Below are 17753 nucleotides of genomic sequence, written 5' to 3' on the forward strand. Positions count from 1 at the left end.
AGATCTTATTGCTCAGCTTCACCTATTGGGACGGCAAAGGGAAGGAGCATCAGACCTTTTCCACAGATGCACAGAAAAACTGCAAAGGTAGACTCCAGTTACATGTAACTGTAAACCTTCCTACATGACAGCAATCAAATCCTGGAACAAGATCCAGGGAGGCTGTTGGAAGCTCTTCCAACCCAAATGATCCTATGAAGCATCGCAGCCAAAAACACAGGTATGAACTTTTACTACTGCTACTCTGTATCCAAAACTGAGCTGGGAGAGCCGACAGTTGATAATTCTTGAACCACATGAGTTAAAACCCATTTTGACAGAAATACACATCTCCTTCCCAGTTATAGGAGAAACAGCTCCTGAACTATTATTTCTCCAGACTACCATGTTAAAGTAAACCACCATCAGTAATCAGGTCACTTCACTGTACTGCACTGCAAGTTAAGGCACTTTAGAAGTTGCTCCTTTGAGGTTAAGCTATCCATGCCATGAAACCAGCAGCATCTGAGAGAAGAATAGGATCCCACTTAGTTGCTGAAGGATCTTGAGGCTTGGAAGCATTATTGTGTTGGCCTTGAGCACAAGCCCTACGAGGAGAGGCTGAGGGAGCTGGGATTGTTTAGCCTGGAGAAGAGGAGGCTCAGGGGTGACCTTATTGCTGTCTACAACTACCTGAAGGGTGGTTGTGGCCAGGAGGAGGTTGCTCTATTCTCTCAGGTGGCCAGCACCGGAACGAGAGGACACAGCCCCAAGCTACACCAGGGGAAATTTAGGCTTGAGGTGAGGAGAAAGTTCTTCACTGAGAGAGTCATTGGACACTGGAATGGGCTGCCCGGGGAGGTGGTGGAGTCGCCGTCCCTGGGGCTGTTCAAGGCAAGATTGGACATGGCACTTGGTGCCATGGTCTAGCCTTGAGCTCTGTGGTAAAGGGTTGGACTTGATGATCTGTGAGGTCTCTTCCAACCCTGATGATACTGTGATACTGTGTCACTCTGGAGAGCATCAGCATAGTTATACATGTAAGGATACTGCCTGCAGGTAAGGACAAAAGGATATAATGGCCCTATCAGTGTCAAAGGGATCTCTCTGCTTCATTATTAACACTAAGTCAAGAAATGTCAGAATACTCCTGAAGTCCTAAAACTGAATCAGGGCAAATTAAGTTTGAATCTCTTGTCTGCTACAAACTTCCCATCCTCCTCAAAAAGTTACTTAGTAATTTGACTCTCAGATGTAAAATAATGATACTTCCGTGCTTCAAAGTGTAACATGACACACTCATCATATAGGAAATGCTTCTATACTGCATCTATCAAGGTCACAAAAGCTAGAAAATTAACTCCACATTCTGCACAGCATGGACAAATACTGAAAACGGGAAATGACTAAAACAACAAAATATGAAACAGGAGGTTGCATGGGATCCATCACTCTCTGCCCCAGCAAGAGATGAGGGCTGTTTACTTTTGATTCTCTGTTTTACGATGGATGGATGTAGCTGTACCAGTAGATGATGCTTTGACCAAATAATTTAATCTTCATGATTCCCACAATACATATTAAAAAAAACCAAACACACAAAAAACCCAAAAAAAAACCCTCACACCAAAGGAGGATTGGTCATGCTTTTCAGCTTGAGTGCTCACACATTTCCCCAAGGAGCTACCACCTTGCAGCCACCAGAATCTGTCTCAAATTAGTTAAGTTGTCCAAGAGATCAGGTTCTCAACCACCACCTGCAGCATGATGCAACTGAGGACTACTTCATTTCTTCAAGGTCCGACAGACCAGTGCTAATATTTGGTCCAAGCTGGAGGTGATTCTGAAAACACAGCACATGGTCACTGTGCCATAGAGTGCATTAAAGAGGACAAACCATTCACCTGCATACAGATCCCATTTGCACGAACCATTCACGTGCATACAGACCCCATTTGCTATTCCTTAGCTCTGATACACTGGTCCTTGCATAGCCTGCAGAGAATGGTAATACATCTTCAAAATTCCACCTAAGGCTTAGCTGCAACCTCATCAAGCAAGAGAACCAAGCACCATTTCAAGCCAGCATGAGCGGGTAGTACAGTACCGCTGTGCTTAGTGAGCAGCTGGGAAAAGGACACCAACTTTCCTTGCAGTGTCTGTTGGCTCCTTCCTAGCTCTTACTGTGTAAAGTTCTGCAGCTGCTGGGAGGAACCCATTCGCATAACAAAAGCAGCTTTCAAAAGCAGTATGGGAGGGTGTAAAGAATAAGAGAAAAACCCAAAGCCAGAAGCTATGCGGACAGCTGCAGTTGAGTTTGCTCGCAGCATTGTTTAAAAGACTCAGGTGAAAATCAGGGATCCAACACGTTACACAGAATACAAACACTGGTGTTTCCCATTACTTTCCTGCTGACTAAAGAACATATGTCAAAATCAATCGAACACCTAAAAACAACAGTCATGCAAGAAACAGCTTTAAAAGACCTTTTAAGAGCGCCTTCTTAGGACTCCATACAATCAAATTCTGGGCTGTGTGATATATGAGCTTGATGAACAGAAGGTATTTAGGAGTTTTTAGGAACTCAAGTCGTGTTTAGGCACTTCAGCACCCTGCTGGATTTGGAATTTAACCTCTGATTTATTTAGTTGTGGAAATCAAGACAACACTTCAGCTGCTGGGCTGTTACATAGTCACATTTAATTGCAAAAGGTGCACTCAAAAACATCGCGGTGAGCATCCTAAGAGAGCTTAACCAATTAGAAGGGAAAGGCCCTAGGAGTTCAAGCTGCAAATCCAGAGAAAAGAAAGCACCAAACTGTTGTTGAAAGACTCCCAAAAGGGAAACAGGAGACAGCTGCAATTAAGTCTACTTTGTTGGGTTTGGGGTTTCTTTGTTCAGTTGGTTTTGATTTGTGGGCTTTTGTTTGTTTTGGGGGGTTTGTTTGGGTTTTTTATTGTTGTTGTTTTTTTTAATCTGCATTTAAGTGTTGAGCTTTTCCTGCAAGACTCTTGTTCCTTTGAAGCACTGGAAATTTGCAGAGGTAAGAAGTGTAGATCACTACACTTGATCTGTAAAAATCCACCTTGGCTTGTGGATTTTACATGTACTCCAGTCTGTTGCAAGACAAAGTCTAAAAGGATAAATCTTGGCCTCTTTAAATCAAGCAAAGGAGGGAAAAAAGCATTATTCTCCACTTCCTTTCAAGGGGTCTAGGCTTATCTCTAAAAAGTTCAATAGCGGGAAAACACTTTTGCATCACAGCCAAACCACTTCAGTTACGCCCAGTAATACCCAGAGCTCAGCCTACATCTCAGAACCACCAGGATTACAAACAATCCTCCATGTATCCCTGAACACTAAATTCTTTGCTTTTCTGCTTAATGTTACACTTCTGGGTAAAAAATAATTATTTGTGCATAATAAAGTCATACATATGGATTCAACTTAACTAGGAAACGTCAATTTAAGGCTTGTCTTCATGAGGAAATTTACTGTAACTAGTCGACCAGTATAATTATATTGCTGTAGTTCTACTGGTAAAATTCCCCTGTTGAGCCTTACTCATAACAACAGCCGCCTTTATGGTTTATTTTCAGCGACTACACCAAAAAAGGCCCCAGCTCCAGCAAGGCCACAACAATTCACAGGGGAAGAGGGGAAGGAGCTATGCCAGTGGAACTGGAGCAGGAGAAAGAATAACAGTATAGAAATGGCAGTATTTCTCTACACTAATGAATGACTTGTTACAAAAATAAATGAAATGGTTTAAGAAAACAATACTGCATGTTGGATGTCATCGCAGGTAAGGTATGTGTCAGCAATGCCACATTTCACAGCTTTGGGGAAGCTCCCCAAGCCAGACATTGCTCCCCATCAGCCTCTCCAGTGCATCTTTTTGTTCTCGCCTTCTCACCAGCTGCTGTAGTGCACTTCCCACAGTACTCTTCCCCCATTCCCTTATAGGAGTGATGCTCTGCAGGGCAGCAACTGTCCCCGGTCCCCTGGACAGCGCATCGACACTCCAAAACAAACGGGTGTAGAAGACCAGGCCCTCTGGTTTACAGTTTGCATCTCAAGGAGGAGGGATAGCTGAAAAGCAAACAGCACTCTTTGCAAAAGGGATTTTAAAACAATTGCCCTTCACTTCGGCAGTGCAAGAACGCTGAGATAGACAAAACAATGAGCCATCTGTGCACTCTTCCCTCCTTCCCTTGTCTCTGTCCTCCGAGCTTAAATCAGAGCTCCCCAAGAATGGTCGAGTCCCCCTTCACCTCCGCCCACCCTGTTTAGATCTTGAAAAAAACCAAAACAAAACCCAGTTTTCTGGTCTTTTTCTTTCGTTTTTTGTTCTTAAGAGCCCTTGCAAAACTTTTTTTAAACCTAAGTCCTTTGTCAGGTGGTATCCCATCTACCCAGCTTTGTCAAGTGATCAAAAAAATGCATCCTACCAGATGATCCATTCCCTGTTTACCATCCCTGGAGGCAGAGTGGCACTCAGGAGTTCTAACCACTCCTTTGTCTAAGGAAGGGGATACCATTTGAATGGGAGACCACCAAAGATTTACAGCCCTCTTTTGTTAGTCTGGTGTCACTGCCTATTTGGCTTGGATTCAAAATTGAGATGACAGTAGAGAGGCAGCTGACCTAGGTAATTGCCATGGAGCTTCAAGCTTAGGACAGAGAAATACCAATAACTCAAATTTTCAAATAAAATTGTTAATTTTGTTACCAGTGGTAATTTGTGGTTACCAATTGTAGCCACTCTCTCGTGAAGAAACATAGACTCTTCTAGTACTAGTGCAGAAGGCATGTGCCTAATGCTGAATCTGTGTCCAGGGGGGAAAAAAAGGGGATTAGGTATAAGAGCATTCAGCTGCATCTCTTCAAATATTCATTTTGTTAGTGTTATTATTCCAGGCAGCAAAAGGATAAAAACCAAAGAGTCAACCCTCTTTTGAACTCACAGCCAAAATGGCTGCACAGCTCAAAACATGCTTTTTCCTTCATGTTTCACTGAAAAAAAAGTCCACTATCTTTTAATTTTTGCATTTTAGAACATCCTAAACAGAGTTTTATCACATAAAACAATCTTTCACTCGAAGACACAACTTTGATCCTCAGTCACTCCTCTTCCCAGCAAGCCAAACTCTCTGGGAGAGCAGAGCCTGCAAGCTCTCCCACGTCATTCAGCACTAACCCAGCTGGGAGATGAGAGTAAGGAAACCCTGTTTTGGGCCAACTCTTCTCCCATACGTCAGGATCATAAATGTCAGAGATCTGCTGACAAAAAGAAATCATTCAGTTTGTGCCCCTTCCTCTGCATGGCAGAGAGAGGCTCAGCTTACTGGGATGCATGCGCAGATGCGCTACTGAACAGGAAGCAGGGCTTGCCTTCAATAACACTCAGCTATAAATCCACTTCCAATCTTTCTCCTTTTTTTTTTTTAATTGAAAACAGTCCTTCTTGTAAATTCAACTACTGTGCTGTAAATGTTAAATGAATTTCCTTCAGTGTTTAAAAAAAAAATCCAAATCTATCACAGTTCAAGCATGCTCTTGCCCCACAACCTCCACAGGCAGAGATAGACCACAGCACAAAGCAGACTTCTCTCCATAGGTGGCCTACATCTTTCATCTTATTAATGATGCTAACTACCTCCAACAAATTACATTTGGAATCCAAGTACATTCTGCCTGTGAACAGGGAAATAAAAAAAAAAGATTTCCCCATGATGACCATAGCTTCAAGGGAGGTCTGCCTCCACCAGAGAAACACAAGTCTTAGTCTTGGTGCATTGCTTCAGCTGTTGGATGGACACAGTCAATGGGACATGTAAATTGACATGACACTTGGTTTAACCAATTTTTTGGCCTGGGACATAAGTTACTGAAGCTTAAGTGATAACACTTGGGCATGTGCTTCTTTAAAATGTCCCCACGATTTCTGAACTCATTGCTCAAACTGAATCACGTCCCTCAAAGGAAGAGTTGTCCCCCAGGTACCACATCTCTCCATGGCAGACAAAAGCAACCAGTCAGATAGGAGAATCTACAGGCTCTCTTAGTAAACCAGTTACAGCAGAAGCATAAGTGTCTTTCTAGACACCATAGGATCCACATAGGTGAGATCTGTTAAAAAAACCCTCATTATTTGGAAAAACTCAGTCTAACCCCTATCTTCATAGACATGAAAAATATCACCCATAAGACAAACCCATTAGAAAACAGACCTTGCTGTCCCCCTGCACCTAAATTACCAATTTAACCTTTGAAGAATTCTCAAATAAGCTATTATTAAAAGGAAATACACAGAACTCCCCAACCACATGGCCTCTCCCTTCTCATTCTACCATGAACCTTCCTCTTCCCTCTGCTTCAGAAAGAAAAAGACCAACTGGCAAAAATAAGCATTACATTCAGGAACAATTTTTGACAGAAACAAGATACTTAGGAAGGAAAAGGAAGTCCAGAGTATGGTGCTCATGTTGGACTCTCCCTCCTCCAAGTCCTAGCTATTTGTATCTCTTTCCTGAACTGATGCTTGACAATGTCCTCTTATGCCATTTCCTTTAGCTGAGGCAGACACTCCACCTCTAGCAATGGTACACAGAAGAAAAAAATCTTCAGTGCATTGGCACAAGTTAAGTTCCCACAGATGAAGCCATGGCAACACAATGCAGAAAGTTATGGGGACAGAGAAGCTACTCCTCGCTCGGGGTGACTGTAAATCCCCAGAATTTCACCGCCTTTGTGGCTCTTCCCCACAACAAACCCACCACAATCTCATCTCACAAAAGTCTGGTCCTGGAGCAGAACCACAGTTTGCTGATTAACTTGAGGATACATCCCCAAAACTCAACCTCACCTCCCTATTCTATCTGCTGAATTAACTACCACACAGCCTTCAGCTTTAGAGCTAACAACCTAGTGAAGCAAAATTAGGATGAGGAAGGGAGGGTTTACACATCCATGCTATTATTTAAGAACATCATCCAGTTTCTTTGTATGAAGTATGCTTCAACACCACACTTGAAAGCAACTGGTCACCATGAAAGGGGAAAGAACACCTTGGGTATAAAATAATTTTCCTTAAATTCCAGGCTCAACTCCAAACTGAATGGATTTGATATTTCATGTCTCCAAGGTAAGCACATTGAACTCTACAAAATCTTAACTGGAAAATGGATGCACAACAATCACCACCCCCTCTCTGATTTACTATCTTCCCAAAGGCCTCTTACTTCATTGCATTTTCATGAAAACAAAGAAGAGTAGAATCAGTTTCTACAATTCAAAAAGCGTTCATTGTCACCTTGGAGTATGGTGTAGTATTTCAGCAGTGCTTCAGACGTGGTTTATGAAGCACTTAGGGACCCATTAAATACCAAAATTTAAGACTGAACGCTGGCAAGCTCAGGGCAGTGAGTTTTTAAATTTATGAAAGGCTACAGAACTAAGAGGCCACTGAAGTGACAGCTGTCAGCACTACTCCATCTTACATTCATGCAGGCTCAAAGGAGAAGCCAGCATGCACTCAAAGGAAAGAGAGCACTTGTTCCAACTTTTAGGCTATTTTCTAAATACTCTTTTAAAACTCCTTTCATACTCGGAAAAAGCCTTCCAGAAAACATCCACTCCTCTGCAAGCCTTCCGTTTGTTACCTGATCCAGTTTTGCACTTCTTTCTCTTCCTCCTAGCTCTAACAAGCATCCTTGCCCTTTCACAAGTTAAGGTCATTCAGAGGATCTATACAAGCCAGCAGAACACAAGCTGGACTGGAGATCTTGAAAGCCCCATGCTTACCCTCACCTTTAATAGGGAGGCACCACCCACAGAGACAACATGTTATCCCAGCATGCCCTGCTCCATCCTGATCCAAACAGTAAGTAGCTCAAATCAAAAGGACCACAGTAAGTTGGAACCTGTTGTCTCCACGGGTGGTACCCTGCATCTGTATTGAAGATGAAGGCAGCTGTAATCTTTTTGGTTTCATGCAAATGGGATGCTGCTCTGGCTGCTGGCTAGCTGCCAGGAGTAAAACAAGGAAAAAATCCGCCAACTCCTGCCCCTAAACAAACCACAAAACCCCAACAAAAACACAAAACAAAACAAAGAACACCACCTCTGTCAATGTGAAGTTTGTGCAGACCAGGAAACTCCATTGCAACTTGCATAAAAAGCTAAACATCAAAACACAGTTGCAGAGTATGTTCTCAAGATGTGGGAAGGCTACAAGTAAAAAAAATCTTATCTCTTAACCCAGCCATAATGTAAATTTTGCTTTCTGTTGTGGATCTGAATCACAACCTTGCAATTTTAACACAAATAAGCATACTCAAGGTTTTCAGGAATTTTATCACATCATGGATCTCATTTTCCATGCACTTTTGAAGCTGTTAACAAAAAGGGTGAACAATTGAGCTACAGGAACAGATTAACTGAAGATTCAGCCTTGGCTTTAGAGAGAACTGGAGATAGAAGTTAGTCTGGCTAAAACACACATCACTTCCCAGCTCCCTGGACAGTCCTGCAAAGCCCTGTGTCAGCACAACCCAGGACTGAGGCACACCATAGCATCACAGTAGCAGGAGCTGGCATTGTCACTGATTGAGCCTGAGTCCATCCATGCTTGCTGACAGTGTCTTCCTCAGGCATGCATCCTCCATGTAGGCAGAAATCACTCTCATGCCTGGCAATTGCAGAAAGATGTCTTAGACCTCCTGACATTGGCATCTGCCATTGCATTCCTACTGTGGGGCAGTAGCTGCTCGCAAGGGAGTGAGAAGGGTGCAGGACCTGTCCCCTCTCCCACAACTGCACTGGCCAGATGCTCTCTGTCAGTGTGCTCACACACTATGCACACATTTGTCACTGCAGTGCAGGATCTCTTCAGAAAGGAAGAATAGTCCAAAACTAGGCTCGACTCTGACCCTGCTGAATACATTTTAAAAGTTACACTGTGGGTTTGATTCTGAAGTATAGAAAAAGTTAAAAATTGATCATAACTTGTAAAAAATGTCCTGGTAGGATCTCTGCTGTGCCTCAAGCTGTGCAACGTGCTTGTCTGGAGAGACTCATTGCCATGCAAGCAGCTTGGTGTGAAAATTCCCCTGAAAGGCCTGTGGTTCCCTAATGCTGTCATGATGTCATGAGTTTAAATTTTTAGTGCAATCAGCCCAGCACAGCTGGTGTCATGGTTGCCATTAAACCACGAAACACTGAGTGGTTTTAAATGAAAAAGGTTTCACCATTCAAAATTCTTAGATTTCTTCCATCTTATTTTGTGGACTCTTTAAAACCTGACAAGTTCTGTAAAGCAGAGTGTAGCTGATACTTAAGCAGAGCAGGAAATAGTACTGCTTTAACTGAAAATAAATCTGTCAACAAGGAGGCACAGGGAGAGCTCCACTTCAGACTTTTCAGGTTCTTATTAAAAAATATAAATTTAAGTCAGCATTTTCATATTGCTACATCTGTTTGCTATTTCATTATAAATAAAAATACAAGGGCCTCCAGTTCACTCAAAATAAAACCCCAAACAAACAGTCCTTTTCATTTACTGCTGCATTATAACTGGTCTAGACTGTACCATATTACCTGAAGAGGTCCACAAGAAATAGACTATACACTATCAAAAGTCAAGACCTTTGGCAGTGTAATATTCTTACACTTTCTAAAGGATGAAACACAGCAAAGTTATGGAAACACAATCCTATTTCAGGAACCTTGCTGACTGATACGAGCAGATCCAGCTCTGCACTCTACAGAATTGGAAAACGAGAAAACAACTCCACAAACTCCTACCTTCAGAGGCCAGGGCAGGTGAGTTCAGTGCTACACCACCTTTAAAGGAAGTCTTCCCAAGATTTAAACAACTTCCTATTACCCTACACTCCTCATAACCATCCTGCATCACACTTTACCTGAGACGGTAGAATACCAAAATCCTTCAAGTAACAAAGAGACTGATACCTATTTTCTTAAACAAAGGCTTTCTTAAATTCCCTGCTGGAGAACAAGAGCCTTTTGAGTGTACAGGAAAAGCACTACACCCCTGCAGTGTGCACCAAGTGCTGGTCTGGAGACAGGCTGTTCGTGTGGCAGTTGGGTTTCAAGAGCAGTTAGCGAACAGCAACTGCAACTCAGCACAGAATCACAGAACTAACCAGGTTGGAAAAGACCTAAGATCATCGAGTCCAACCTATCACCTAACCCTTCTAGTTAACTAAACCATGGTAGTGTCTCATCCAGCCTCCTCTTAAACACCTCCAGGGATGGTGACTCCACCACCTCCCCGGGCAGCCCATTCCAAGGCCAATCACTCTTTTTGTGAAGAACTTCCTCCTAAAGCCCAGCCTAAACCTGTCCTGGCACAACTTGAGACTGTGTCCTCTTATTCTGTCTCTGGGTGCCTGGGAGAAGAGACCAACCCCTGCCTGGCTACAACCTCTTTTCAGGTAGTTGTAGAGAGCAATATGGTCTCCCCCGAACCACCTCTTCTCCAGGCTGAACAATCCCAGCTCCCTCAGCCTCTCCTTGTAAGGCTGTGCTCCAGCCCCCTCACCAGCCTTGTTGCCCTTCTCTGGAAATAATCTCCCTGCCTGTCCTCAATGCTAACTTCAGGTTCAGCACATAAGAGATGTGTAGGTTTTGGCAGGTTTTCACACACATAATTGTATATTAAGACTTCTTGCCATAAAGGCAGAAATAGCCTTCTTGACAGCACAGTAGTATTAAGTTTTGGAGCTCCAATAATGAGGCCAGAATAAAGCCAACAGGCAACAGACTGAAGACAGGCAAACATCTAAGGGTGAATGACACAGAGACACCTAATGTGGAGCCAGGAACACTGTTCCAGCCACACACAAAAAAAAAATATATATATTCAGGGCACGAGATCATTTGATATATCTGAGGTCTGTCCTCAAAAGGTTGCAGACAAGATCCCCAAAGCAGTGCAGCAGTGCCCAGCTGCAGCAGGCTCTTGCAGCACAGTGCCAGAAGCAGCCATGGCATTCCAGCTCTAAGCCTCCTCCCAGGCTCATGTACATACAGGGCATTCAGGGACTTCAGACCTCCCACAGCATGGCACAGTTTTTGTTCCTGTTTCATCTAACAGGCTTTGGAAGTCACCTGCAACCTATTTCTAGAGATAAGGGTTTAATTTCTGTGCCCTGCAGCCAGCAAAAGGCATATTCCACCACCTCAGGCAAAATTTCCAGACCAAACCATATGACAGTATGAAGTGTTAGGAAGTCTCCTGCCAGGGAAGTTGCAATATTTCACCTGTGTGACAGTTTCATTCCTTCAGATTCAAGCTGTCCACCACAGAAGAACAACGCTTTTTGGTCTAGCAGACAAATTTTGAGAGTGAGAAGCCAGAGCATGTGCCAGGGCCATAATGTGCAGCTTCATGTATAAAACCACATCATCCTTCCTGTCTTCAGCTGAGGCCCTTACATCCACTCCTTGCTCCCACTCTAAACCATCAAGAAAGAGTCTGAACAAAGAGAAGAGACTCATCACAGAAAAACTGAGGCTGACAAGTTACCAAAGAGAGGAAGTCAGCACAGCACCTACTCCTTCCAAAAGTACTCCCATGAAAACCAGATGGGTAAACACAGGTCATCTAATCCTGGCAGCATTCTATTTTCAGTGACAAAGATGAAAAGTTATCTGAGAACAAAGGTACCAAAGGCCTGTATATCCATGGCAGGGGCTCTTGTGAAAGTGAGGGAAGAAAGCCTTTAATTTCACTTCATTTCTTTCACTTGCCCTACCTTTCTTCTGCCCCAACAACTAATGACTGACGTTTACTGGCAGTAGATACGTTGGATAAATGTCTCAGGCAGATCACTGTCACGCTAGGGTCCTGTATAAACTTCAGTCTTAAGAGACTTATCTTCTGAAAAACAGTTCTGTAAACACAAACATGGGGAAAGAAAGAACCAGGGGAAACTTCCTTGGATTTCTACAAAACTACATGGGTAATGTTAAAGAAACTGCCTGACTGCTGCTGCAAGAGAAGCACCTCACTGGTGGTCTAATCTTAACAGACCGAAGAAGGAAAACTTGGTGGCCTTTACTGCACCATTCATCAAGGACATTTATCCTGCAACTATGAAACAGTACAAAGACAGTTTAACTAAACAGTGGCAGCAGAAATCTTCTGCCATTTCTGGCTGGCTAAAAGGCCATGTTCACAGCCCCACGACAGCTTGGCTACGATACTCACTTTAAGTGAAGTTAAGGAGTAAGATTAAAAGACAGAGAAAACTAAGGTTAGATCACACCACTTGCCTGGTCTAATACAAAATGTCTGCTGAAGTCCATCCACACCAACAAGCTAAGATAATTATTTAATTGCTGCAGACGAAAAAAGTCAAACAATTAGAAATGTATGCTTCTCTTACACAAATTGGCACTACATAGCAGCCACTGGGGTGGCAGTCTGCTAACAGTAACTCTGCTGTGCCAGCAATAGGAAAATGCCCTTACAGCAGTTTTCCAGAGGAAGGCATTTAGCACACAGAGGGTGGGGTCAGGATTTAAGCCTATGACCATAACAGACTAGCAAGAAAGAAAAACACAAACAAAACAAAATTACATTCAGTTAAAAAAATAATTAATTTCCCAGTCAGTTAGAAGACTTTTAAAAAAATAGTAACAATAAAGAAATAAAATCACTTGACTTAACACTGTCAAGGAAATACACTGCATTCCAAGCCTGCACAGAGGAGTGTAGTAATTCTTCTACATCCACAACAAGGCATGTGTCACCCCTTGTAAGAGCAAGGCAAGGGTATTCTCAGCAGAAAACCAGATGTTCAAATAGTAAGAACAGCAGGATAGGGTTTGACCTACACTCCTCCAAAACACAACACAAAATACAACACACACAGCAACAGGACTACAGAACTTAAGTGACACTTACTCATGCACTCTGTTGTCTCCATACAAGTCACTTAACCCAAAGCTGACGTAGTGCCAGTGCTCAGGAACATTCTGCACTGGGTTTCCCAAGTTTCTGTACATGCTAACATAGTCCAGAGGGTCAGGTCCTCCCAGCCTGCATCAAAAAACAGAAAGATTCCCAGGTAAGTTAGTTTATCCAAGACAAATGGGAAACCTCCTCAGGTTCTACAAGTGGCTGTACAAATACCTGCTTTAAAACATAGCTAACAAGAAAAATGTAATTAGCATATTAGAGTCATCTCAAAAAAAATAAAGATAAAGGTTGGGTTAAGTCCAGAAAGCTTCAAACACAGGAAGACAAAGTGCATGCATGCAACATACCACCAATGTTTTTAACATTAAAGCATAAAACCCTCTGGAATTATATTAAAGCTTCCACAAAACACAAAGAAAAATGGAAAATGGTATTGGTGAAAGAGCAATAGCTGTATCTGCACTGCAAATTCCTAATTCAGTCCAGAGGCACACACTTCAACTAGAAAACACCACCGATACTATTTCTCAAAAGGGAACTTGAAAAGGTCAAGTTTTGAGGAAAGTATTTCAACTTCTGAATTCAGACATGGCAGTTAAAATAGTGGAAACAACACTGATTCAGAAAATTTAGTACCAGAACTTGTAAAATACACCAGATGCACTAACCAAGAAGAAGTAAAATGCATCACTGCATCCTCTGCTTCAACATTAGAATATGTTCCTTAAAAAAAGTCAGTGTAGCACAGCCATTAAACTACATTAAACAGCAATAACCAAGACCCAGAGCCACCCTTCCAAGGCATAAGGAGACCAGGTTGGAGAGCCAGAACACTCCGCCTGCCATTTGCCATCACGTCTGCCCGTGCAGAGGCAGGTCAGCTCCCCACCAAAAGAAGGAATGTACTAGGTTGTTTTGTTCACTGTTAGCCCTGTCAATCATAAAACAGACAGGTAGAAACAAGCAAGAAGGGACAAGCCATCAAGCCACCCACCACAAGCATTCAGGGCATAGTGTGAGCAACTGTTTAACTGTTTCCTGCCTCAGATTCACTTTTTCTTCAAGGAAAATACTCTCACCTGCTCCAAATAAGAAAATCCAAACTAAGATGATCCTCTACATTCAATTCACTTACTACACACCAATTCCCCTCCTCTGTTCTGACTATGAGACCCTATCATCTGCAGGTTGTGGGGCATGTTTGTGCTTCCCACACTAGGCCTGAGAGTCTGTGTCACATCATTAAGCATACTAAAACCACCGCACAAATAGCATTTGAGTGCCTCAGTTTTGTTCCCTGATTAAAGTACCACTGTCTAATATCAATGTCAGGCTGGGCCAGAAGTGTCTAGCATCTTGTAGAGTTCTCCGCTACCCACTACTCCATGCCTCCCAGAAGAGTCTCTGCTTCACTGTGGAGATCTTAGCTTGACTCTCCACAGAAGCTCTAGGACGATCAAACAGCAAAGTTTAACTGCAATTATCCCACTAATGACCAGCACACTTGTCAGAGTCCCATCTAGCAGCACCAAAGAGTAACTGACAAGCATTTCAACTCTCAGGTATGAGTGCAACCAGGCTGCTAGGACTAAAGTCAGGAGGTGCAAACAGTGGCTTGAGTAAACAGGCAATCAGAGCAGAGAGGTTTATCCCTGAGTTTGCGCAATCATGCTTAGATCACATTCACAGGGTACAAGCACTTCTTGAGGCTCATTTAGCAGAGACTTTTGAGAGTACAATTTTTTTTCAGAGCTGAGGTAGCTGGCATCAAAGGACAGAGGTGCTGTAGTCACTTCATAATTTGGCACTAAGCTCACCACAGAGTTGCAGCACCTGGGCCTCTCCACAAGAGATTTTCTGGAGAAGCAGTTGCCATGCTGGAGAGATAGATCCAACCAGGTAGCTCATCATTCTGGCAAGAGGCCAACCAACACCAGGCCCAGCTGACAAGCAATGCACTTGTAAGAAGGTGCTTTCCAGGCCGAGCTCTGAGAAGAGGTAATGTATAGGGGACTCCCCAAGTTTATCATCTGCAGGGAAGGTGCTGCCAAAAAGAGCCATGAGAACAAGTTTCATAGAATCATAGAATCAACCAGGTTGGAAGACACCTCCAAGATCATCCAGTCCTACATAGCACCCAGCCCTATCCAGTCAACTAGACCATGGCACTAAGTGCCTCATCCAGTCCTTTCTTGAAGACCTCCAGGGACAGTGCCTCCACCACCTCCCAGGGCAGACCATTCCAATGCCAGTCACTCCCTCTGGCAAGAACTTCCTCCTAACATTCAGCCTATACTTCCCCCGGCACAACTTGAGACTGTGTCCCCTTGTTCTGTTGCTGGTTGCCTGAGAGAAGAGGCCACCCCCCACCTAGCTACAATGTCCCTTCTGGTAGTTGTAGACAGCAATGAGGTCACCCCTGAGCCTCCTCTTCTCCAGGCTAAACAACCCCAACTCCCTCAGCCTCACCGCATGGGATTTGTGTTCCAGGCCTTTCATCAACCTTGTTACCCTTCTCTGGACACATTCCAGCACCTCAACATCTCTCTTGAATTGAGTGGCCCAGAACTGGACACAGTACTCAAGGTGTGGCCTGACCAGTGTTGAGTACAGGGGAAGAATAACCTCCCTCATCCTACTGGACACACTGTTCCTGATGCAGGCCAGGATGCCATTGGCTCTCTTGGCCACCTGGGCACACTGCTGGCTCATCTTCAGCCTACTATGTATCAGTATCCCCAGATCCCTTTCCTTCTGGCTGCTTTCCAGCCACTCTGTCCCCAGCCTGTAGTGCTGCTTGGGGTTGTTGTGGCCAAAGTGCAGAATCCTGCACTTGGCCTTGTTAAATGTCATCCTGTTGTTTCCAGAAGGCCCCTACATACTCTGTGCAGATTGCTAGTGACAGCAATACTATCAGAAACCCTCCTGCTGCCCAACCTTGAGTCTGTACTTAGTAATTTATCAGCTTGTTGTATTAGAACAGCCTGCGGGCTCTCTCCACAAGCATGCTGTGCTGCCTCCTTCCTACTGCTGCAGGAAAAAAAAACCCGCAGGGTTATTTAACAGGAATGATTTTCCCTAGGACAGCTTCCCTTCTCTTAAGGCACATAAAGCTACCACAGTGGCTCCAGGCCAGCTCCAGCTTCGTAGTGGGTCAATCAAGGATGCAGCCCAGGATAGCAGAGCAAGACAGAGGGGATGAGCATCCGCCCTGCAGTATTTGCACAGAAGCGGATTGTCAAGGGCTAAGTCAGAATTATGCAGCATTCTCATATAGTAAGTACTATCTTTAAGGCATAAAAGGAAAAGTAGAGAGCAAGTATAGGGAATGCATGTTGGACCCTGGGATGGAGCAGTTTTATGCTCAGTGGCAGTTTGTGAAAATTTGTTCTCAAAGTCTCACAACAGCTTGAAACGTTCAGGAAAAAAAAAAAGTAGAGCTGCCCTCTGACATATCTCATCTTGATCTGTTCCCTCTCAGTGGCACCAGCTGACATCTCTGCCATAGATAACCATTCAGATGGTTACATCCAGAGCATAGCACCAATGCCTCAGCCAGCACTCAGGCTTTCCATATCAGCAGTTCTCAGATCCATGATGCAATGAGCCTGGCAATTTCAACCAGGACAGTCACTCCACTGACGAGTGGTGAACAGCATTAGCCACACACAATTGTTACCTGACTGGGAAGGCTCCAAAGCAAGGGAGGTCATTACACTGACCAGCAAACCAGTGAGAGATTAGCAAGTGGCCAGTGCAGATGTGTAAGATTTACAAGGGGAAATCTCCTGTTAACATCTCTCTCACACACAAACCTGCTTCCAAATTTGGTTTAGTAACACATTAGATGTCAAACAATTCACACTGGAACACTGCTGGCACAGGCACTTTGCCACTGACAACAGACAAGACAAACACTTAATAGTGCTCTTTTCCAGGATAGGGACTGAGCCATGAGCACACTCCTCCCCAAGGCTACTCAAACCCATTTGCCAGGTCTCATGCACACAGTGAACAAGTCCTGCCTAGATTGCATCAGGTGAGCCAAATACCTCTCCTTCACTCATGCCTGCAACCTCACACTTCTCTCCAAAGTCCAAGCCCCTCCAGAACCCACAGCATCACACTACCCAGGAGAATACAGCGGTGCAGCACCAGCCAGCTCAGGGCAGCTGAGCCGCGTCCTGTCCAGAGTTAAATTACCCACCAATTTGCAGGCTGCATGACAACCCAGAGTCATCTTTACTCCCTGAGAAATTCGGCAGGCTTGGAAGGGAATCAGACAAAAACTTGTAGCACTAATTAAAACTTGAAAAACACACATCCAAGCCATACACTTATCCTGAAACCACTGCAACTGCAGGAGCATCTAGCATTATCTTTGAACCAGCTGCCTGGAGCACAACTAACAACATACCTATGGCAATAATGCTCAGCAAAGGCTACTCAGCATAGATACTTATCCAGTTCGGGCGACAGGTTTTGCCGCTACGATAGCTAGTTGGGTGCTGTCAATGCCTGCACCAGTAGATCCTCCCACCCACAACCGCCTGTTGCAGGGTATGACCTCGTATCACAATCTACATATCAGTACAGGCGTTCACACAAAGAGCTGGAAGCGTTGGAGGATTTTATTAGGAAGAGCACAACTTCAAAGCCAGAGGTACAGTACAAATTTGTTACATTCTCTATTCATGGAGTTCATTCAGGAACTGAGAAGGGCAGCCTCAGGGGAAACCCAGTATTTGCATCTGCACCAAGAGTCTTCTTTTGACTGATGCTTACAATGCTCTGAAGTTTCTGTGGTAGGAGAAACTCAAA

At 43.9% G+C, this 17753-nt stretch overlaps 1 protein-coding gene across 2 annotated transcripts in view; it reads right to left on the minus strand.

The window, feature by feature from the left end:
- The window catches only part of SUFU (SUFU negative regulator of hedgehog signaling), a 103285-nt gene that overhangs the window by 82569 nt on the left and 2963 nt on the right, over window positions 1-17753 (minus strand). For both annotated transcript variants that reach the window (XM_064144491.1, XM_064144492.1), the window contains exon 2: window positions 12918-13052. In XM_064144491.1, the coding sequence (XP_064000561.1) occupies window positions 12918-13052 (135 nt within the window). The remainder of the gene's footprint in view (window positions 1-12917; window positions 13053-17753) is intronic.

The sequence above is a fragment of the Pogoniulus pusillus genome, chromosome 6 (assembly GCF_015220805.1).
Source record: "Pogoniulus pusillus isolate bPogPus1 chromosome 6, bPogPus1.pri, whole genome shotgun sequence".
Classification (NCBI taxonomy): Eukaryota; Metazoa; Chordata; class Aves; order Piciformes; family Lybiidae; genus Pogoniulus; species Pogoniulus pusillus.